The sequence below is a fragment of the Podarcis gaigeae genome (genome assembly GCF_964106915.1).
Source record: "Podarcis gaigeae genome assembly, chromosome: 2".
NCBI classification, from domain to species: Eukaryota; Metazoa; Chordata; class Lepidosauria; order Squamata; family Lacertidae; genus Podarcis; species Podarcis gaigeae.
The window spans coordinates 98,541,008-98,565,379 of record NC_139679.1 but is presented as its reverse complement, the minus strand read 5'-3'; the positions used below and the strand labels follow the sequence as shown (position 1 = coordinate 98,565,379).

Below are 24,372 nucleotides of genomic sequence, written 5' to 3'. Positions count from 1 at the left end.
AGATGCATCATTCCTGATAATCCATGAAAGCTTGTGGAATAATACACTTGCTAGCCTCTAAATTGCTAGTACTGCCCCTTCCCCACTCTGCAAGCGCTATGTGCCAGGGCCTAGAAAGTACCTTAAGAATTGACTCTGCAGAGAACTGTTGCTGGTCAGCTGAAATTAGGGCATGTCGAACTATGGTTTCCCACTCTGAATAGCCAATATAGGGACAGCTATAAATGGAAGGAAATAAATTATAGAAAACCATATTCCTTTTCTATGAAGATAAAAATATTCACCAACTTTCTTAAGGCAGTTCTTTAAAAATACTTTTCAAACGCTTCATTCACTGCTTGTGAAATCTAACATATCTTGCGAACAACGTCAGCAAAGGAATATATTACATAAATGCACAGTGCATAAGGCAGCACTGTTTTTAAATTGGCCCGTGCAGTGCCATGAAGGAAATGAGATGAAATTCACAGTCTGGAAATGAAATCTGTCCTGAAATGGGGAAGGAGGGGCAATGCAAAACATCATTTTATTCAGTCTAACCATCACCACCCAAAAGCAAACTGAAGTGGAAATATACAGAGCTGAAATAGTCTGAGAGTAGTTTTTAGGCAGTTGAATGAGCAAAGTAAGTTTAACCATAAATTAGGACTTACTTGATTTATTTTCATTATTTCAGAATGTGTTCTAATGATTTCTAATGATTCATTCACCAAAGGGAAAGAAAATCATGGACAGTCAGACACCGCTTTATTATTATTATTATTATTATTATTTTAAAAGAGAGCTATTGTAATGCCCAAACTTTTCTTTGATCTGCTTGGAAACTCTCTGGCACTAAAGTTTGGACATAGATGTGGAAAGAAAGCATAGGAGTATTACTAGCTGTGCAGTTTCCATACCTGCGCTTAAAAAGTGAGTGTGTTCAACTGAGAAATTAAGTGCCCAAGGTCTGAGAAAAGACAGTCCATTAATATTATAGGACGGTAAATAAATACGGTAATAATTAGAAGCTCACTGATTCTCAGAGATTTGTCTCTTCTTCACTACCCCCAACACCACAAATTAGTGCTCAACTCACCTCAGCTCCTCCCTCTACAAAAAAGCTCTGCTTCCAACCACGCAAAATGGTGTGATCCCAGAAAATAGATGGCACCTCTCACTTTTCATTATTCATTATTAGCCTTGACTACAACATCAACCCTTACTGAATGTGCCTCTGTTAGAAAGGGATAGGGGACCATGGCAAATCTTAGGGGGGGTCTCTAGGCTCCCCTACACCCTCTCTTCCAGGGTCCATGTCAGAGGATGCAGCAAGACCTGGAAGGTTTTACCCAACTCCACATCTTCCTTTCAAAACAAAGGATACTCAAATTGTAATGCCTATAGAACAATAGAGAGGGAAGGACCCATGCGTCTAGCTGAACCGCTGCCTGAACTCACCTCCAAAGGTGATTCCACAAGCTCTACAGACTGAGGTACCTTTCTAATTAGGCAATTCTTTGCACTTAACCAATAGTTAATGTTAATCAAACATTTGCCTCAATATAGCTTACAACCTATTGGACATGGGCTTGTACATTATCCCATGGCATATGATGTTCCGAATACTTGGAACAACACAAATGCACAACACAAACACTCAAGACAGCAAGCCCTACAGAACACACTGGAGCTTGATTCCAAATTTAAACAAAATTGAGATCAGGTTGTAAGACACTGCAGCATTGGTAAACACTGCTTTTTTTATCAATTAGGGATTTCCCACACACACGTAAAGCATTCCAAACTGCTGCAAAGACCTTCTAATTAGTACACTCCAAATTACACATATAGATGAAATGATTTCAAAAAGGGGAGTTTACCTTGAAATAAAGGAGGCATCTAGTGGAATTCAACATAAAATTATTATAGCAGCAGCAGCTAAGGGGGCTAAGACAGACTTTGCAAACATCCTATATGAACTAACAGCTGTCTCAGAATTTTAGGTCTGAGCAATCTTGAAAGTCAAAGAGTAAACTAGCCTTTGACATTCCTTCGCCCCATTACCCTACATCTCGTATTGGGTGTTTCAGACCTAACAATTTCTCTCTTCCATCTGGAAAAAGAATTGCAAAGACCTTCCCTTTTTTGTGTGCAATATCATTTTGGAAAATTAATCAAGGGTGGGGTGACAGAGGAAATGTTAATGGTGCAGCTGTCCAAGCTAACGGAGTCTGAGTTACAGGAAGCAGAAATTGCCTATTTCTCTCTTTATTCCTCTTTCACAAGTTAGGTCTCGAGCAAATGTGTGCACACTGCCAAGCTTATGTACTGTGCTTAAGTACTTTGTCAGCAGTTTCTCCACCTGACCTAGAAGAAACAACCTTCCTGGTTTCAGAGTATGCTCCCTCCACCCGCTCTCTACAGAACGCCAGTTCCATTTCAACAACTTTAGGTCAGCCATCACCAAATCTAAAGCTGTTCAGGCACACAGTTTTCCTGCTGCCTCGTTACTCTTCTGCAGTGACATCCCACAAATGGGGTACTTTATGTAGTCTGCCCCAGATTAATCCAACAGGAAGACCTCTTGGAAAAAAACACTATTTCACTGTATACAGAAGAACTACTGTATATTGTTATTGTGCTGTGCATGGTCACTCTCCCAAAGGGACTGTAACATGGTTGTAAAGGGCATGATTTGCCTGCAGGAAAAGCTTCACCTGAAGGATATCAGATAATAGCACTGTGTAGGACTACTGAGATTGTGGAGATCCACTTTGGGTGAAGAGAAACAATCCTGGGCCAGATGCACCAGTGGTCTGTCTCCCCAGTGGTAGACTGGGGTTCAAGCAAAGTACTATGCTAGGTGGAGCAATGGGCTAACTCAGTATAAGGTAGCGTCATATGTTCATATACACACCAAGGCATCTTCCTACTTGCAGCCACCAACCTTCCTTGCTGCTGACCTTATTTCTGTCCTGTTATTTGCCAACACGTTCTATCCTTGTCAGTACCAATGTTTCAGATTTGATCAGGGCAAAATATTAAGCATGTATGGGCTGCACTGAGCCTGGCACATGACTGGTGAGCGAGGGATTTGAACCTCCCACTTCCTAAAGAAAGAATCATTACCAACCCTCCACACTCCTGCTCATCAGTGGAATCAGTAGTAAACTGTAGAGTCACCCAAACAACAAAATAAGGACAATTGTGTCCTGAGCATGTTAGATAAACTATAGAAATTTGAGGAGCTAACTCTTATGGTGAACATTGTTTTCCCTAAAGATGCCCGAAGGCTTCCAAAGTTGAGGGACACCCCACTGCACTCATACTAGGAAAGGTTGGCATCTGTTTGTCTCTTGAGGTAAAAATGACCTTCTAAACAAGAGGATAACATTCCTGGAGTCTTCTAACCTCCAGGCTTTATTTGGGAGTCTGGCCAAATCCTAATACTATTAGTATTAGCTCTTATTGACTTGCAAAGGACCCTGCCAGGATTGCAAAGACCCTGTGTGCCAACTCTTCATCAGCACCTTCCAATGCAGATTTCTGAGGACATGCTGCTCTATTTTGTATGGAGCACATAAGGGAAAGTTTGAGGTCGCACCACTATTCTTTCTAGACAGAAAGAAGTACTCTGTCTGCTAAGATCGGGTGAAAAGATATAGGGACCTTGTTTTATGTCAGGCCCTCCAGATCATGAGGACCTCCAGATATTGTTGGACTACAGCTCCCAACGTCCTAGACTACTGGCCATGCTGGTGGGAGCCAATGGTGCCCAGGAGTCCAAAAACATCTGGAGGGCCACCGGTTCCTTGCCCCAGGCTGGAAGCATGCATGTCCTTTGGTACCACAGCCAGAGTGGTACTCTGATTGAAGCGTCTTAATGGGGATTCTAACTGCATTTTGGAACACTGTATGATTAGGGTAGTTGTGTATCCTACTTTATAGGGGGCAGCTCCGAGTGTGGCTTAAAGGTAAAGGACCATAAGGAGATATTGCGAAAGTCTTACAGTTAGCACCTTAGCAGCAGACTGAGCAAGCACAGGTCACCTAGGCATAGCTTTCCCAATTATTGGGGATTATTTGCTGTATTTCTATTTAAATGGCATAAATTATTTCTAAAATTTGCTTCTATACATATGATTAATGTATGCAAATCTCATGCAGTCTAGGTTCCTAATCAAAGGGAGGATTCTAATTGTATTTGCCTGAGCGCTATTAATTTCTTTGTGTATTGCTTCCCATAAAACACGTCAAAGCAATTTGGCAATAAGAAACATCAACTTACAATATATATATATATATATATAGTACAGACTCCACTTAAGTGGCTTGTTGGAAAAGGAAGTTGTTGCATGTTGCTAAAAAGATAAAAGACAACACCTGTCTGATTTACAATGGGAGGGAGTTCCAAATATGGTTCTAATCTTGCAGATCTTCAAACTCCACTTCCAGAAGTTGGGAAAACAGGAGCATGGATTGATTGTTATGTAGGGGGGCACTGAGGGCTGAGCTGGCACGCACACTCCCACATCCATTGCGCATTCATACAAATAGCAGAACAGGGCTCTTTTTACACATCTATGGAACCACACCTTTTGAGTGAAGCTGATCCCACTAGTATCCTGAAACACCTGTGGAGATGCTACTAGTCATAAGTCACAATACTAGGCTAGGTTGACAAATAGTCTGACCTGGTATAAAGCAGCAGTACAAATGTGGCTACCTGGGAACAATCCCCCCCCCCCATGTTCATCTCAAGGAAGACGAACTCTGAACTAGGTTAGGAACTGGATCATTTCTTATCACATAGTAAGAAGAATAGCTCAAAACAACAGATTCCCTACTCGTTATCTTCTGTGAAGCTAGGAAGCTCAGGACAAAATGAATACATGCTAGATTCTAAAAGAGTTCTAATATTCCAGAATGAGAGTGAAAAGAGTATACAACAAAAATAGTCCCAAACTGTACAAGGAGGCAGGGTTGATAATGTGATACTTGGGCAAAAAGGCCAGGGACACACTTTAGGGCAAGGGAGGACAGTGGGCCACAAAAGGGACCAAATGTCAGAACAAACTCACAGTTGCCACTGCAACGTTGTTCCAACACCACCTAACCTGCCACTATCCCATCAAGAGATCCTGTGGAGGATGGCTGTGGGAGGAACCACACACATACAATTTAGCTTCACTTGCAGCCGTGTAAGAAACGGGGCAGAATTCATCAACCTGGAGCCCTCATGTGTTTGCTAAGCATATACATGAAGCCACAATGACTTAATGGCCCGGAGTGCTTTTTACCAGCTCCACCTGCTATGCCAGCTATGATGGTTCCTGGAGCAAAACAGCCTGACCATAGTGGTCCATGCAGACTTGACCACTGTCACATGGTTTATGTGGGACTGCCCTTGTATCTGGTCTGGGAGATAAACTAATATGCAGAATTCAGCAGCCACACTGCTCACAGGAGAAGGCTACTGCTTGCAGAGAGCACTGCATTGGTTGCTAATTTGCTGCTGAGCCAGGTTCAGTGTTCTTGTGTTTATTCACAAAGCCCTAAAGAGGTTGGGCCCAACGAATATAAGAACTGCCTGATCACCAAGCTCTTCTGATGGGAACTTCTGCTGGTTCGTATGATCCCTGAGGTTCAGTTGGTCTTGACTAGGGACCAAGCCTTCAATGGACCAAGCCTACATTCATTACTTTACCCACTTTTGCCTCTGGACCTGCCCAACTGCACGTGGCACCCCCAAAAAGATGACTACAGGGGAATGCGGGCCTCAGGCTGAAAAAGGTTCCCTACTCCTGGTGTACAGGACGCGGGTGGCGCTGTGGGTTAAACCACAGAGCCTAGGGCTTGCTGATCAGAAGGTCAGCAGTTTGAATCCCCATGACGGGGTGAGCTACTGTTGTTTGGTCCCAGCTCCTGCCAACCTAGCAGTTCGAAAGCACATCAAAGTGCAAGTAGATAAATAGGTACTGCTCCAGCGGGAAGGTAAACGGCATTTCCATGCGCTGCTCTGGTTCGCCAGAAGCAGCTTAGTCATGCTGGCCACATGACCCGGAAGCTGTAAGCCGGCTCCCTCTGCCAATAAAGCGAGATGAGCGCCGCAACCCCAGAGTTGGCCACGACTGGACCTAGTGGTCAGGGGTCCCTTTACCTTTACCTTTTACTCCTGGTGTACAGAATCATACGGTTGGAAGGGGACCAACAAAGATCATTTAGTTCAACCACCTGCAATGCAGGAAACTTTTTGCCCAACATGGGGCTCGAACCCACAACCCTAAGATTCAGAGTCTCATGCTCTATTATATAAGGAACAAAGGCCAATCAGCTGGATGCCCTACTCCAACTGCAATTCAAGGGCACAAGCTAGCTTTGTAAGGCCACAGAAGGTCACATTATACATATTGTACATTAAGTACTATAATCTCAAGAGATCCTTCACTGAACCACCCATGCGTTCCCTTTCAATATCACAGGCATGCACGGAAATTCACAACAGCAGCCTGAGTATTTCAAAACAATTCTCCTGTCACATGAAACAGCTCTTTTGAATGGAAATTGCACAGAGCAGTTGGGGAGAGTAAGAAGACTGCACCTAATGCCTTGTGGACTGCTTTATAAAAAATACAGATGACAAAAACAATTGTGTTAGCTTTAAAACGATCACAGTAGAGTATATGCCATCGCTCTGCAGCACTTCTAGGTATCTGCTGGATTTTTGTCCGACTGGTAAACCAAGGATGAAATGGGGTGGAGAGAGGAAAGAGTTATTGGAAGAACACATTCAATATTTATACCTCTCCCTATCCAATATACAACCAAATTACCAGCATAAGGGCCCATAAATAATCACTGCGGAAACAGAGTAAATGTGGGATCATGAATAAGTTTCATGCCCCATGCATGCTCTGCCTGCTTGCTTGATGGACGTGAAGGGCAGGCACTGAATTAACCCCATTGGATTTAAAAGCATGTGGTGGCAGCGAAGGGTTGTCCTTTTGAAAGGCATAGGGGATGGAAAGGGCGATCAATCTCAATTAGCAATTTTAAACACCGTTGGAGGGCACTTTGCCCAGCAAAAGTTTCCAGAAACCACTACAATTTTTAAAAGTGTGCATGCCTGAAGTCAATTCAGTCATGTGGAAACAGAAACACTAGCATTTCGGACTTCCACATTGCCAATCTTTCCAGGGACTATGAAAATATAAATTTGCCTACATGCCTCTCATTCAATATTCATCCATCCATCCATCCATCCATCCATCGCCATGCTGGATCAGGGCAAAGGCTTATCTAGTCCATCGCCCTGTTCTCACACTGGCCAACCAGGTGCCTGTGGGAAACCAATGAGCAGCACATGAGCACAAGAGCCCTCTCCCCTCCTGTGGTTCCCAACACCTGGTATTCAGGTGCACAGCATAGCCACCACAGCTAGCTGTTTTTGATAGCCCTCTCCCTCCACAAATTTTTCCAATCCTCTCTCAAAGTCATCCATAGAATTGTAGACTCGGAAGGGATCCCAAGGGACATCTAGTCCAACCCCCAGCAAGGCAGGAATATGCACATGGCCCCTATGGGGATCAAACCCGCAACCCTGACATTATCAGCACCACGCTCTAACCGACTGAGCTAACTGACCGAGTTGGTGGCCATCGCTGGCTCACTGTGGCAGGGAGTTCCATAGTTCGAAGCAGAGATACCTACCAACAAAGCCTCAAAGGGGTTTATATAAAAAAAGGATAAAACAGTAACATTTCCAGCCCTTTATTTTTTTTTAATAAGAGCCAACCAAAAGCTAACTATTATCTTGTGCATGTATAGAAAACATACAGGCTTCATCCAAGAGCATCCCACAGGTGAGTTGGTTAGGGCTGGTTGCACATAGGCTTTCTCACCCCGTTTCTCTCCCCCCCCCCCCTTTGGGGGCTATGCAATAAGAAGGAACAACCAAAGCACCTGAGGGCTCCCCCCTCCTTTCCTTTTTACCTGATAGACGTCCCTTATCCCGCACCACGTCCTCAGCGCCTGGTGGCATCCCCTCACCCGCTGCGTGTACCACCTCCTCAGCGTCGACACCGTCAGGTTCCAGACGAAGCGGCTCCCGCTGAAGAGCAGGTCCTCCACTCCGCACATGAACACCGAAGCCATGACTTTGCCACTTCAGAGGGAGACCCTCGCACTCTCTTTCTCAGAGCCACGCTTCTTCCTCCTCCTCTCCCTTGCGCCTTGGCTCTCAGCAGTCCAGTTAATAATAACAACAACAACAAGGCGCTCCTTCTGCTATTGCAGGCTCATGCTACACCGCGCCGAGCAAGGGGAGGCGCGCTTCGCGGAGAGGCCGGTGGCCAGAGCCTCTCGCACAAACTCCTCATTCACGCGCCGCTTCCTGGGCAGACCTCCCAGACGCTGCCCCGGCGCGGCTTGACGCCCAGCCAAGGGCTGAAGCCGAGGCGGTAGCTCCACACAGCCCAGCCTTGTGTCCTTCTTAACAGCTTATATAAATCTCCGCTAAGCTTCAGCAGCTACCACTACGGGTTCTAATTAAAAGTTTAACCCGTTTTGTGAGCGGGGAGCGCGTCTCTTTTTCTCTTTCCCTCTCTCTCTCTCACACACGAGTAGCTTATCTGAATACTCCTGAGCTTGCTCCCCCCACGAGGAAAGGCCTCATAAGCCACCTTCAACTTTGGGGGGGGGGGGAGTTATAACGCTGTCACCATTTTTTTCCAGTCAGTTAATAAGGGGCCTGACATTTATTTCCGTCTCTCTCTCACACACACACAGAACTCGCAGAACTTTTGAAACCTAAAACATCATCTGCTTGTGGTTGTGACGAGAACCTCCCTCACGCGCAGGAGAATACTGTAAATACTGTAAATACTTCGTGAATGTTTCCTGCCCCCCCCCCTCTTTTAAACACACACACTCGGAGAAAGCCGCCTCGCTAGCTAAGAAAAATGAGCGTCGATTTGGGTTCTCCTCCGTTTAAACTGACGGTAATCCTATTAAAACGCAGCATGCGGAGCACGAGAAAAACAGAGCCGCCTCACGCACGCCGAGCCCTTTCACCAAGCAGGCCACAAGTAAATAAACACTCTGTGAAATAATAGCCCACAAGAGAATCCCAGGCTTGCCTCAGTAGTTGGTATAAAATTAGGCTGCCAAAGCCCAGCCCTTTGGAGAATTAAACCGTTAATGCTAGACGGGAAGAAGGAGGGGGGTGGGGACGACTGCATTTCATTTTACAGGCCATTCCCTGTAAGGCTTTAAAGTGGGGAGGGCAGTTGTTAGTTACTGGCAGGAGAGGAAGAAAACTCATCTTTTTAAACGATTACTCATGGGATTTGGAGTTTTCTAAGCTTTTGAGGTACTGCAGAAGGCGGGGCAAGACATGGCTTTCCTTGAACCGTTTCCCTACCAAACAGTGAAAATAAACTGTCTAGGTTGCAATACAGACGCAGAAAGTGGCTGAGGAGGACCACAGCACAGTGGTACCTCGGGTTACATATGCTTCAGGTTACAGACTCCACTAACCCAGAAATAGTGCTTCAGGTTAAGAACTTTGCTTCCGGATGAGAACAGAAATCGTGCGGCGGCAGCGGGAGGCCCCATTAGCTAAAGTGGTGCTTCTGGTTAAGAACAGTTTCAGGTTAAGAACGGACCTCCGGAACAAATAAAATACTTAACCCGAGGTACCACTGTAGTGCAAGGCAGACTCAATTTGATTTTTGTTTGTTGCGTTTCTATCCCACTTTCTCTCCAAGGAGCTCGAGTGCCTGGTTCTCCCCTGCCTCACCTAATCCCCATAACAACCCTGCGAGGTAGGTTAGGCTGAGCTGGCCCCAGGTCACACAGTGAGCTTCATGGCCAAATGGGGATTATGAACTCCCAAGTCTTAGTCCGACGGTGTAACCATTACACTGCACTGGATCTTGACAAAGAGGAGGGAGCTGGAATAGAAGCCTTAAGGAACGGATACTGAGTGGCACCATGCCACTTCCTAACATTCAGTCAAATTCCCTGCATGTTTTTGGACACAAGTCCATTCTTTTGTGCACAAGAAGAAATAACTTGGCACTCCCTGCCTGTTGACACCAGGCATGAACCTTCAATGTACTCTTCTCGGCCTTGGCTTAAAACATTTTTCTTTAAGCCAACCCTATCCAGACATATAGGGACGTGGGTGGCACTGTGGGTTAAACCACAGAGCCTAGGGCTTGCCGATCAAAAGGTCGGCGGTTTGAATCCCTGCAACAGGGTGAGTTCCTGTTGCGCGGTCCCTGCTCCTGCCAACCTAGCTGTTTGAAAGCACGTCAAAGTGCAAGGATATAAATGGGTACCACTCATGGCATTTCCGTGTGCTGCTCTGGTTTGCCAGAAAAGGCTTAGTCATGGTGGCCACATGCTGGCCACAAATGCCAGCTCCCTTAGCCAATAAAGGCAGATGAGCACCGCAACCCCAGTTGTCCGCGACTGGACCTAATGGTCAGGGGTCCCTTTGCCTTTATCTGGACATATAGTAGGCTGGCATGATGTTTGCATCCTTTTGCTTACTGTTGGTTTTAATTATCTTTTGAATGTTGTTTGAATGCATCGCAGGGGGCTGGGCTAGATGACCCTCAGGTCCCTTTCAACTCTACAATTCTGATTCTATGAAATATGAGATGAATTGTCACATTCTTACATTTTAATGTGGATACATTCCTAGAAATCTGGTTCTGCTTTCTAGGAATCAAGGTCCAAGGAAAAGAAAACCCATTCAGAGGGCCAGAAAAACTTTATTATGTAAGTTGATGAGCACAATACCTATATTTGATCAACAGTGACATCTGTAATTGTCTAATGCCTCAAATTTGCCTGTTACTTATGCTATTTGTGTTTTTTCATTAAAATGCTACATAATACCTGATCAGACTTCGTTTTGGGAAAGGGGAACATTTATACAAATTTGGAACCAGCTGAATTAACACATACGAGCAAGAAAACAGCAATAATTTTACTGAAGGAATGGTGACCTAATGCACCCCCAAAGAAATACTGAGATAAATCCAATAACCCCCTGGCATTTCCTTGCATATAAATAAAAAAAGAGGCTGCTTCCCAAATCACATTTTGAAGCCAAAGATACTTTCATGGAACACCTAACACATCAGAATGAAAAACTGGGCTGGGAAAAGTCAGAGACTAATGCAAAGTTCTGCCTTTAGGCAACAGCAGCAGGAACAACAACAAATCAAATGCAGAGATTGGATTGGTAGTGGTACATGTGAAAAGGATCTTGGAATCATAGTTATTGACAAGCTGAACATGGATCAGCTGAGTGATGCAGCTGCAAAAGAGGTGAATGCGTTTTTAGGCTGCATTAATAGAACCACAGATTCAGGGCACGCCAAAAGCACATCTAGCCCAGCAGGCTGTCCTCACAGTGGTCAAATGGATGCTTATGGGAAGCTCACAAGCAGGACCCGTGCACAAGAGCCCTCTTCCCTCCTGGGGTTTCCTGCAACTGGTATTCAAAAGCACACTGCCTCCTTCTGTGGAGGCAGACCACCGCCACCTTTGAGCCCAATTTGGTGATCCTGATCAGGCCCAGATTCGAGCTAGACCCAACACTGATATCTGGGGCCTTGCAACACTGATATCTGGGACCTGTTATGGCCTTGACATACACCTTTATTAAACACGCAGCAAGCTGTGGTAGATAGGAGATGTAGGCAGAGAGTCTACCCTGCTTATTTTTCTTCTTCCCCATTGTCCTGGCTGCTTAGTCACATGTTTAATTGCCTCCCTACTTTTGACTGCTCCGGATCACTCCAGGTACACTCAATCCAATCTGATCTGAGGTCATCTGGGGCTGTCTTGAACTACTCTGGACAGATCCCGGTTTCCATCTGGGATCCAGGATATGTCTTGATTAGTAACCAAGCTGAAGCTGGGAGAATAGAGAGAATCAGAAATGGTGATGGTGGGCTTTTTGGTGTTGTTTGTTGGTTTTGCCAATCAGGAGGCCTCTTTCTGCCTGCCTATTATAGAAGCTGATGGTAGGCATTCCTACCAGGAAAGGGGGTCTGAAGCTCAAATATGCACAGGACTGGTCTCTGAAGTTCCGTGTTCTAACCCCGAATTCTGGAGCTCTGTGCAGGTTGTAGCCCTTCATAATCAGTCAAATGCTCTCTTGATTTAGTACAAAGTAGTTACAGTTCTTATCTCATTTATCCTCACACAACATTCCTGTGAAGTCAGAAAGGTGTGTAAAATCACAGAGAAGTACAGATTGGACTCCGTCAATCAGGCATCACAGCATAGTGTATCACAACTCACAATGACCTGTTTTGTTTTGTTTTTGCCCAGCCTTCATTAAACTTTTTTTTTATTAACATAACGATTGCTTCATAGAGCTTTGAATAATACCACAGAGGCTTGAACTTTATAGGCACCCCCCAACAATTCATTTATGAAACACTGCAATCATTTTTAATAGTCACACGCAGAATAGTAACTATTTTAGTAACGGAACTCCAAGTCCCAAGCATTATTTCAACACATATTATATTTAACCGTGCTTTTGCTCACTGAATTTCAACAGGAGTGAGAAAGAACATCTGCACTATGACAACTAAGATTCTCAAAATAAAGAACTAGCTAGCATATAAAAATGCATACCACTTTATTGTACATAATAGCCCAAGCGTCTTTAAGCCAAAATATAAATCAGACAAAATGCAGGGGTTGTGGGGGGTGGAGATAATTTCAATTGTTTTAATTCTAGGACCAACATATAATTGTTTTAAAAAGAATAAATAATATATATTTTCCACCCTGATGCTCTCAACTCACATTTCCAAAGGTCAGTCCTGAATAATCTTTGCACTTAGCAGTCATCAGCATACAAATAGCCAATAGTTTTGCAGGTGCTGATCAAAAACCAAGGCTGGAGGTATTTAAGCAGAGACCAGGTGGCAATCTGCTATAAGAGGTGCTGCACTTGCATTGAGCAAGGGGTTGAACTAGTTATACTCCAAGGAACCTTCCAACTGTCCAATCCTTTGGTTTGTATGCAACCAAAGCACTTCATATGTGGAATGACTTCTAAGAGTGCTCCTGTCTCCTCTCCCACTATGCACCTTCCAAATCTGCTCTGGGATAGAAAGTGTCAGGTGTGCGTGTAGGAGCCAGGTCCTGTAACCAATAGGACTCTGCAGGACTGGGGCCTTCCTTAGTTTGTTCTGAAGAGGCAAGGTGCAGCTACACAGGTGAGGCCGATTGGTAACTCACAGCACCTGGTGGCAAGAGCCAGGAAGGGATATAAGGGCAGCATTTTCCCTTCGGCTCTTTGCCACAGCAACACATTCCCTGCCCTGCTGCGTTTGACTTCTTGACTCCTTGCTTCCTTGCTTCTTGATCCTCGGACCCCTGACTTTGTGACTCCTTCCTGATCCTCGGACCCTTGACTTCATGACTCCTTGCTACTTGACCCTCGGACCCTTGGCTTCTTGACTCACATACATACACACACATATGCACATATGTATATTGGTTTGATCAAATCACCTACCTGGGACTATTTTACAAACAGGGAAGAAACTTCTGGTGATATTCTGAAGGCAAAGTGCTTTGAAAATGGACCATGCTCAATTCTGTTGAAAGTGAGTGAGCGTCATTACACATTATGTCATAAAGTGATATGTGAGTGAATAAGCAGGTTGGAAAAGCATTAAAGGGTGGCGCTGTGGTGTAAACCACTGAGCCTAGGGCTTGCCGATCGGAAGGCTGGGGGTTCGAATCCCCGCAACGGGGTGAGTTCCTGTTGCTCGGTCCCAGCTCCTGTCAACCTAGCAGTTTGAAAGCACGTCAAAGTGCAAGTAGATAAATAGCAACCGCTCCGGCAGGAAGGTAAACGGCGTTTCCATGCACTGCTCTGGTTTTGCCAGAAGTGGCTAAGTCATGCTGGCCACATGACCCAGAAAGCTGTCTGTGGACAAATGTCGGCTCCCTTGGCCAGTAAAGCGAGATGAGTGCCGCAACCCCAGAGTAGTTTGCAACTGGACTTAACTGTCAGGGGTTCTTTACCTTTACCTTTTTTACAAGACAAAGGAGCATGCAACATGAGGAAAGATTGAACATTTAAGCACAGAGAAACTTGTGTTAAGTCCCAACTATAACTGATGTGAAGGGAGGTTTAAAGGTAGAGTTTCCTCACGCAGAATCCCTGGGTGTCAGGTGAGGTACAAAGGGCATAGATTTTAGTGCAAAGGATATATATTTTTCTGCATTTGTGCAAAAGAGAAACCACAGAAGCCCTGAACCCCTCTGGGTTTGGCAAAAATTCAGAACACGAGCATCAGGCATGTACGTAAAGTTTGTAAATAGGCAAAGGAAAAAAGTGAAGAGAAATTGAATTATGATTCTTAGGGAAAACTAACATACCTGTAGCCATTTTGGGTACATTTTAGAGAGGATTATGTAGCTTTGATGGCGGTCACTCACCTTTTTCAGTCTTAAAAGGACTCTTGAGAGCAATGCAGCAATGCTTCTCTGTGTCTCTTGTTAGAAGATGGATATCTTATACAAAACAGTAGGGGAAGAACTAGTGGGCTACTCAGAAGATGGCAAGGGCTTATTATAACTATGTCTTTATTCTTCAGGGGAGAAAAGGAAGGCTGTCAATGGGAGACATGCCCTACTTTGAAAAGACCTGGAAAAACCCCCTGCTACATATCATTTTTTTCAGGCAGTTTGAACAAAAGACTAAGATCTTAAGCCAAGGAAAAAAATCTTGTAAGACACAAGTTCAAGGGGACTTCACTTTAAAAATAACTCAGTGTGTTTCATGAAATCGCGCAAAATAGTATAACCATAGAAGAGCAGTGAAAGACAGAACAAGAGATAGATGATAGATTAGATAGAGAAGGAGAAGGAAAGGAAATGGATTCTAACTGAAGTCTGATAATATTTTTAAGCTAACGTTTGCAGGGACAGAGGATGGAAGCAGGAGACAATTGTTAAAAATCTGAGCTGGGCATTGCATTAGCATAGAATCTGATGGAGAGGCAGATTAGACCGAACTTCAGCCCCCCCAGCCCCCCAATCCACCCCGGTTAAGATTGGCCAGGAGGGCACCAGGTACATACAGCTGTCTCCTCCCACACTTTGCTGCCATTTTGCGTGCCCCTCCTCAGCAACTGCAGCCTGAGGCAGCCACCTCAATCTGCCTAATGGTATTCTGTTGTAGATTTGGGGTGCCATGAAGGGGCAATATACTGTTAGTATGTAACAATGTTGTTATTATTATATTTTTAAGTCAAATGATGCAAAACGTACTTGTGAGATTTTCTGCCTCAGGGGAAAAAAAACTTGATTGGACTTTGTTACTGTGCCATTTGTTGCACTGCCTCAGGCAGCAAAAAGTCTTGGTGGGCTGGCCTCTCTAGAAAAGTATGGTAATAAGATTCATGTGGCAACGCGTGGCTAGCATAGTGTGCGAACACATTTAGATACCATACATTTTAAATTGTGAATCCTCTGCAGTTGGTGTCAAACCCTGAATTAGCTATTACATCCATTTGGGAGCAAAGAAAATTGGAGCACTAATACTTCATTCATCTTTAAACATTGTGGAGTCATTATTTCTTGATAAGCAGATTGTTTCACATTCTGAGCACAAAAGCAAGCCAGGTAGGTAACTAGTCTTAATGCACTCTAGTTCCATGTTCAAGTGCATATATTGGAATACAAAATGCCCTTCCTGTGTTGGCTTACTTAGCCACCAATGAGGCACGTCAGCAGTCAAACCATCACATCATTTGGCATCAATGCTCAAATCATCAACCATCTCCCATGCACATCATTACCCCTAGAGTTCAGGTATATTATGAAAAGCCGACAGATCATATCATTTGTTGAATAAAGTACATCCCCCTATCTCTCCATGTTTGCCAAGCCATTTCCCTTCCCTAAGTATTTTGGTGAAATTACCTTTGTTTTGAAGCCATCATGCAATAGCTTCCAAACACATTGCTCCTGTTCCTTAGAGTCGCACCACCACCACTGCCTATGACAGCATGTAACACTTATGTGCTTGCTCCCATTGATGCACATCATTATTGACACATTTCTTAGACAGAATGTAGTGCAAAAGAACCAGCCCAGGAGTTCTGCCTCATGAATGACTAAGAGGAAAACAGAACTCCTTACTGTCTGCAGCACAATTTCTTGGTACCCAGGACTGCCTGATACCAATGAGATCATAAGGAAGTGACAGTTTCTCAGTGTGAATAGTACAAGTATGCATATTCTTCTTTGAAACAAAAGCAAGCTGCAAAATAGGGGGGAAACGATCACGTTAGCCCAGCAAGACTGCCTATCAAACTTCTAGTCCAGATAAGAGTTCAGCTGATATGAGACATGTGTAAGTCCTGGGTGCAGAATCTCTGCAAAAAGGCTGCCCAATTCTGTCCTGAGTGTAATCCTCTCCTGCCATGGGCAAAGAGAAAAAAACTCAGTGAAGGCACACTCTTCAACAGGCAAAGGTGCCTTCACTTTCTTAACTGCCCATTATACCACTGTAAATAGAAATGAGCAAACCAGTGATATTTTAGGGAGCAGGATAACATTACTCCATTACTTACATCATATGAGCCTACACAATACAAAACACTTACTGTATGTAGGTTTTATTTTATTTGTTTTTATCTTATATTTTGGAAATGTACATCCAGTTTTTTTCCTTTAAATTTTTTTGGGGCTCCCAAGAGAGTCGGGCCTAAGCTATAGCTTGTTTAGCTTATACGTAAATCCGGCACTGATTCTGTTCCACTGTTGAGCAGCTCTTACTATCAGGAATGTCTTCCTAATGTTCAGTCAAAATCTTCTTTCTTCTAATTTGAATCCATTAGTTCAGGGCCTACCCTGTGATAGCCCTTCAGTCTTTTGAATATGGCTATCGTATCACCCTTCCCTTCAGTAGAAACCTTGTACTCCACCCTTCCAGTGCATTTGCATCACGTGGAGTGGCTGACAACAATTAAAAACAAATAATCTGTTCCGAAGTGTTTCTCGGGAATTTTGTAGCAAATACCACTCTCTGCACTCTTCTCCCTGTCATATTTCTGCAGAATTGTAGAATATACACACTCCAACACATTTAGATTGCCTTCACAAGATCAGTTCTGCTATCACTGAAAAGTGAAACCTGTATTTTATTTTATTTTATTTTATTTATGCACCAAAATTATCCTGAACTCTATCAAAAGTTAGGAGTACAAAATGCACTCCTAAGCAGATATTAGCATTGGCCATAAAGTGCAGTGAAGCACACTTGAAATCGATTAGACTTACAGGACAACCCTCTGCATGCTTACTCAAAATCAAGTGCCACTATGCTCAATGGAGCTTGCTCCCTCATAAGTGAGCAAGTGAAGGTATAAACAAAATTAATTGTGTTGTGGCAGCCATGTCCCTCCCCCCCTTGCCCTAAACAAGAGAAATTCAAACCATATGATGGGAGTTTGCTGACTACTCTCAACTGAGTAGGGGTTGCATTCTGCTGTTAATTTTCTAATCCCCTCCAACTGCTTCCAGCTAATTTCTGATTACGGGTTTCTCTGGCGATCTCTCTGATAAGTCACTGTGAAATAACCTCAAAGGGCTTGACAACAGGAGATGATCCTACCAGGGGTCTTTTGTGCCCAGTGGGGTACATCTGAGAGACCTGGAAGGTGCCCTTGGTATTTTGGAGAGGCATAAAATATCAAAGGGAGGTGAAAGCAGCCAGGTAATTATATCTGCATGAAGTATTTTCATGGCTGAAACAGAATACTGGAGCCCAAGAGCTAGCCTGAGTTTATTATCATTATTATCTTACAGCTTCATTAATCTGTGGAAAGTGGGAACAGAACTGCAGAGTGATCTAAAACGATATGCAAAGAAAGGCGCCCCACTAGGAAGCTGATAGTAGCCTCCCACCTGTTTTAATGACATTGTTTATCTGTATTGGAATTCTGAGATATTTCTTGTTCCAACACATTTATAACAGCCTCCCACACCTTGGTGCCCTACAGATGTTGCCAGACTACAGTTCCTATAATCCCTGGCTGTTGGCCATGCTGGCTGGGGCTGATAGCAGTTTTATTCCTAAATATATGGGCTGGCACAAAGTGGGAGGGGTGGTAGTCACTAGCATAGCTAGGGGGGCCGGGGAGGACAGGCCGCACTGGGTGACCACTTAACACAGGGGTGACACTTCCCCGGGGGGCCTGCAGCGCGCCCAAGCCACACGTCTATCCTGGGAGTGACACGGTGGCTTGGGTGCCTGCAGGTACCACACCACCTGAAAAGACGGCGTAGGGCTTGTGTTTGCCTGCATAGGAGAGGTATGACAGAAGCAGAGCCTGAAAGGGCCTCAGTTCACTTCCAGTCCCCATTGGAACAAGTTTCTCAGTAAGGTCACACACCTCTGATATGTTGAAAGTGCATGGCTTTCCCCAAAGAACCCTGAGGACTGTAGTTTGTTAAGAGTGCTGGTAATTTCAAATCTGCAAAGGCTACCACAGTTCACAACATTCCCATGGGGAAACCATGTGCTTTAAATGTGTGTTGAATGTGCTTTAAATGTATGGAGTGGATATGACCCAAGTATTCTCCTTGGAGCTATGACAACTGACCTACCTTGCTGCATAGGACCAGGACAAGTTGCAATTTTTGCTCTGCAACCTGCCAACTAAGGATAATATCTGATGCATCTGGTCTGCAATTTGCCTCAAGACTTTTTTCTTGTATTCACATTAAGACTGGAATATATTAGTGGGAAGTTTGGTCTGGTGTTTTTAGAAAAGGAAGTTGTCAGTATATTTTGAACACGGTCAGAAAATGTCCACATTTCACATCTCCCACCACGTGCAGTCAATGGCCTATGGTGATTATGAACCAATGTAGTTTTAAGACTAGTCACGGTACATAATTATCCTTTTTTATTTTAAATTAATAAGGTATTAGCACAATGCAAGTTTGACAGGCTAGCGGGGGGAAGTCAAGAATGATTTAAGATCTGGAGAAACAGTGAATCGATAGACATTGTTTATTACAGCAGATTAAAGTTGGCATAAATGCTCCTCCGATGTACAGCAAACATCTAGAAATCAGACCTCAGCATTATCGGGGGCATTTGACCATGGAAGAGAAAATGACTCAGCTTGCAAAGAGCAATTTAACACTCATCTCCATTCAATAGGGCTCTGAACTTTATTCAGCTGCGGCATATCCATCAAAAAGTTTGAAAACGCCTGTGGGAATAAGAAAATTAGAATATGGCAAAAAAATGTTTTATTGTGGATCATTTTATTTTGAGATTTAATGGGTTGTAAACCACTTTGATACGTTCTCTTTAAAATATGGTAAAAAAAAAATTCATAGAAATGAAATTAATAGATAAAAGCTTTGGGTTCTGCAGAATGGTTGAACATCTGAACACATGCACTCCAGTCCAGTCCAGTGGTACCTGGGTTAAGTACTTAATTCGTTTTGGAGGTCCGTTCTGAACCTGAAACTGTTCTTAACCTGAAGCACCACTTTAGCTAATGGGGCCTCCTGCTGCTGCCGCGCTGCCAAAGCATGATTTCTGTTCTCATCCTGAAGCAAAGTTCTTAACCTGAAGCACTATTTCTGGGTTAGCGGAGTCTGTAACCTGAAGCGTATGTAACCTGAGGTACCACTGTACTCTATCCACATGCTTTGTTCTTGCTAAGCTTGAATCATATTAATTTTTTTCTACTTCAGTTAAGAATCAAACTGGAAATCTAGTGCAATGCAGTCTTCATTTAGCTTTCCACGTTGTATGGATAGTAATGGGAGAAGCAGCATCAGCTTTCTACCACCCTAACATATGCTTTCTCCAATTAGGAGTGCCAAGAGCTAAAGCCAGCTCATTTAAAAATAGTGCTTACACAAAATGTTCCACCAGGAGATGGGTTTTCCAAAGTATTCAAGTGATTTGCTTTCCAGGAGGAATAAAACACCTAAGTACCTGCAATGATTAATCTCAGTGTGGGAAGTGTCTGTGCTATCTCACTGATGGAGATAAACAGAGATGTGACCAGGGCAGCAATTATATGGAAATGGTTCCCATGATTGGTCCATAATTTCATCTCTAGCCAGTTACCTCTTTGCTTCTTCCTTCAGCCCTTGACCCCACTTCTCATCCTCTGCTTTCATTCTAATACACCCATTGCTTCTATACCCTCTCATCTTCCCATTCCCTGCCTCTTCCCCCATCAGCTTTCCTCCATCTCTTCTTCTTCATCTCTTTCCAAATTGTTCCAATTTTCCATTTTCCTCACCCCAGTGCATTCATATGTTTCTTGCGCATCCCACTCAACTATTTAACTTGTACATCCCAGTGCACAGCTGGTCAACCCTCTACTGCCCAGTTCAGAAGTAGCCAACATGGTGCCCTCCATATGTTTTGGACCACAACTCCCATCAGCCATAGCCAACATGACCAGTGGTCAGGGCTGAGGGAGTTGTCATTCAAAATATCTACAGGGCACCATATTGGCTACCTAGACTAGATCTTTCACACTGACAATTTCTCCTAAATCATTGGATCATGCATCCTACAACAGAGCAGCGAGCCTCAATTCTATTATCTCTGAGCTTCTGTGATATTGCAGCAGCTCAGCCAATGGCCCAAGAGTCCTCAAAGTTTGCAACTTGCACCTGCCTCATATTTTTTCCTTAAAAGCAATAGCCTCATTTCCCCCCCTACTTAAAAACAATAATACCAACATGACCCTTTTGAGCAAAAATGGATGTGCTGTGTGCTTTAACTGGAACCTCAATTCATCTGTCTACAAATGTGGTAAATGCCCTAAAGTGGTATCTCCATATGTGTGTGCATGTGAATTATTATTATTATTATTATTATTATTATTATTATTATTATTATATAAATTTGTATACTGTCCTCCAATAGAAATGATCAGGGTGGTTTACAATCAAAGCTATACACACCCATGTACCACAGCAAGTGGGCTGTTGCTGAAAGAGCTACATATATCCCTAACAGTTGTTCAGAGTTTTCCCTAACACACCAGGGCAGGCAGAGGGAATGTGTATCTCAAAACTGAACTGTTCATAGAGAGTTGGGCTTCCTGCCACTCCAGGATCAAGGAAGGGGAAAGCAGGAAAGCCCCACCTCCCGATTCATTCATTTATTCTTCCTAAGATGGGTGGAGGGCAGGAACACAGGAACAACCAGATGTTAGATCTTTGACTCCTACTATGTGCTACTAAGGGCAAATGAAATGTTGCATTGACGTGGGGTAATTGCATTGCCAATTTAGAACAATGAACACTAATGGGCAAAGACACTTTAAAAAAAAGTTCTGCCGGGCAATGGACTGGCATCATCACCAGCCTTATCCAGTGGGAATTGTGACATTTGGAAATGTCAAAAAACAAACCTGGACAAAAAAACACACACACAAGTGAGAAAGGATGTTGGAGAAGGAAACTCTAGAGTTGGGGGTCAGCCCAACCCATATTCACTGTCGTAGTTTAGATGAGTCAGCCTAGAGAGAGGAAAGGGAGACCTTGGAGCCACACCAAAAAGAAAGGGAAAGGGTAGAGATGAAATCAAACTTGCCCACCAGTATGAGGAAGGGACTGGTGAGAGTCACATCCAAGAGAAAGCAACTTTTGGTACTGCACAAAATATGGGAGGTTTCAAAAGCTGTGTATGACGTGGATTAATTTCTATTTAATTCTCTCTCTTTTTTGTTATCCTGATGGTTTCTTGCGGGAGAATGGGTTGCAGATGGATGGATGAGCTGCCTCCCTGGCAATAGTGTTATCTCAATGTTAGGCAATAGGAAGGGTCTACTTGTGATCTGTGATTGTTGGGCACATTCATCCCCCACTGCCTCAGATAATCAGGCAAAGAAGATGGCTGCTGTACTCAAGGAAGGCTGGTTTTCCTCTAGTGTCCTATAATTCTTAACTGTGACCCCAGAATTGTAGAGTTGGAACGGGACCCTGAGGCTCAACTAGCTCCTACCCCTCCTGCAATGCAGGTGATCAATGACTAGGTCTTAGATTTCTTTCTTATTCAACTTATCACATAGGATTGTGCGAACTTATAGCTTTGTTATTTGCCCATTTGATATGGAGCTGGCAAAAACACGTCTGAAAAGCATCGAGCATTCAACATGTCTGCCTTGAGCCCTCCATCCCTTAAAAATGCTTCTAGCTCTCTGCATGAGAAAAGGCAACTGTGGTCCTGACATTCTACCACCCCCTCCCTCTACTTGTTGTGGTGGGCAAGAATCCAGCAGTGCTGCACAGCAGGTGTGGGGGGGGGGAGGGCAAGAAGGGGAAATGAATGGGTGGGAGAAAGCCACACCTACCTTCTTTCCTCTCGTGTAAAGGTAAAGGGACCCCTGACCATTAGGTCCAGTCGTGGCTGACTCTGGGGATGCGGCGCTCATCTCGCTTTATTGGCCGAGGGAGCCGACGTACAGCTTCTGGGTCATGTGGCCAGCAGGACTAGGCCGCTTCTGGCGAACCAGAGCAGCGCACGGAAACCCCGTTTATCTTCCCGCCTGAGCCTATTTATCTACTTGTGCTTTGACGTGCTTTCGAACTGCTAGGTTGGCAGGAGCAGGGACGGAGCAACGGGAGCTCACCCCGTTGCGGGGATTCGAACCGCCAACCTTCTGATCAGCAAGTCCTAGGCTCTGTGTTTTAACCCACAGCGCCACCCTTCCTCTTGCATAGAGAGATTTAAAGCTGTTGTAACAGTTCTCCAGGCTCCAACCTGGCAACTCTGCCTATGACCTCTACAGCGGTTTGGGCATGCTTGGTGCTAAATGTCACTAGAGCAACTGCCGAAGTGGAAGGAACTAAAGCCACATTAGATTAAGAGCAAATATTACATAAATAGATGATACGTATGTTTCAAAGTGTTGGTGTTGATCTTTAAAGCCTGTGGCGATTTTGGCTCTGTACTCCTGAAGGAGCATCTCCACCCACATTGTTCAGTCCGGCCACTGAGGTCTAACTCCAAGGACCTTCTGGTGGTTCCCTCACTGCGAGAACTGAACTTACAAGGAACCAGGCAGAATGAACGCCTTCCCATCAGATGTCCAAGAGATAACCAATTGCATGATTTTCCGAACACATCTGAAGGCAGCCTGTATCGGGATGCTTTTAATGTGTGGTGTTCTGTTGTGTTGTTGTAGTGTTGTCGCATATACCCTGTTGGGAGCATCCCAGTCAGGTGGACAGGGTACAAAAAATAAACATTAACATAAAAAGTAATATAATTCTTGATTGGTGACCACAGAGCAAAAGCACCAAACATTTCATCAAGAAAGAGCAGGCAAACGATGTAGTGGGCAGAGAAGGAGCAGGTGAGGGAAAGAATAAGAGTGAACAGGGATTTAATAACAGACTGTGAAGTCTAAATGTTAAAAAAATGTATTTACTGAGATTTTCATGTATATATCTATTACAATGAGCAACTTATGTGGCCTGTTTGTTACGCAGGTCTGACCCTTCTTTTGCCAACAGATTGTTAAGGAACAACTGTTCTCCTTAGAGAGAACATAAGGTGAGCAGGGCCTGTCAGAGGAAGCCATTTGGAAAAGGAAGAGGATGTCTGGCAGCGAAGCACAAATGCTCATACAGGGCCATTTAGGCAGCCATAGGAAGGCTCCCTGGCACTTCAAAGTTCCTTGCTATTCACACAAGTGAACCAAATGAATGACTCCCATGGCTCTAGGGAAGCTAATAATAATAATAGTAATAGTAATAATTTATTTATTATTATTAATAAATAATAATTAATAATACTTTATTATTATTATTATTGTTGTTGTTGTTGTTGTTGTTGTTATTTATACCCCGTCCATCTTGCTGGGTTTCCCCAGCCACTCTGGGTGGCTCCCAACAGAATATTAAAAGCACGATAAAACATCAAACATTAAAAGCTTCCCTAAACAGGGCTGCCTTCAGATGTCTTCTAAAAGTCAGATAGTTGTTTATTTCCTTCACATCTGAAGGGAGGGCGTTCCACAGGGCAGGAGCCACTACCAAGAAGGCCCTCTGCCTGGTTCCCTGTAACTTTGCTTCTCGCAGGGAGGGAACTGCCAGAAGGCCCTTGGAGTTGGACTTCAGTGTCCGGACTGAGTGATAGGGGTGGAGACGCTCCTTCAGGTATACTGGGCCGAGCCCAGATACTGGAGAAACTAAAGAGCATCCACCAACAAAAGAAGAGTGGCAGATGCAGGGCCAGATGGGCTTACCTCCAAATATTATAAGACATTGAAAGACTATTTGATGCATCCATTAATGGAGGTTTGCAATGAAATTATGGAAGGGAAAAAGGCACCG

At 44.1% G+C, this 24,372-nt stretch overlaps 1 protein-coding gene across 12 annotated transcripts in view; it reads right to left on the bottom strand.

The window, feature by feature from the left end:
* FRMD4B (FERM domain containing 4B) overlaps positions 1-24,372 on the bottom strand; it is a 236,393-nt gene that overhangs the window by 134,889 nt on the left and 77,132 nt on the right. For 7 of the 12 annotated variants that reach the window (XR_014560477.1, XR_014560478.1, XM_083723359.1 and 4 more), the window contains exon 1: positions 7,975-8,650. The exons of 4 other annotated variants lie outside the window; for them this stretch is intronic. Coding sequence is in view for 5 of the 8 variants with exons in the window: in XM_083723359.1 (XP_083579485.1) it covers positions 7,975-8,136 (162 nt within the window). In the remaining 3 variants the exon portion in view is untranslated. Of the gene's footprint in view, positions 1-7,974; positions 9,042-24,372 lie in introns of those variants that run through there. One more of the 12 variants, XR_014560476.1, reaches the window with a different exon arrangement.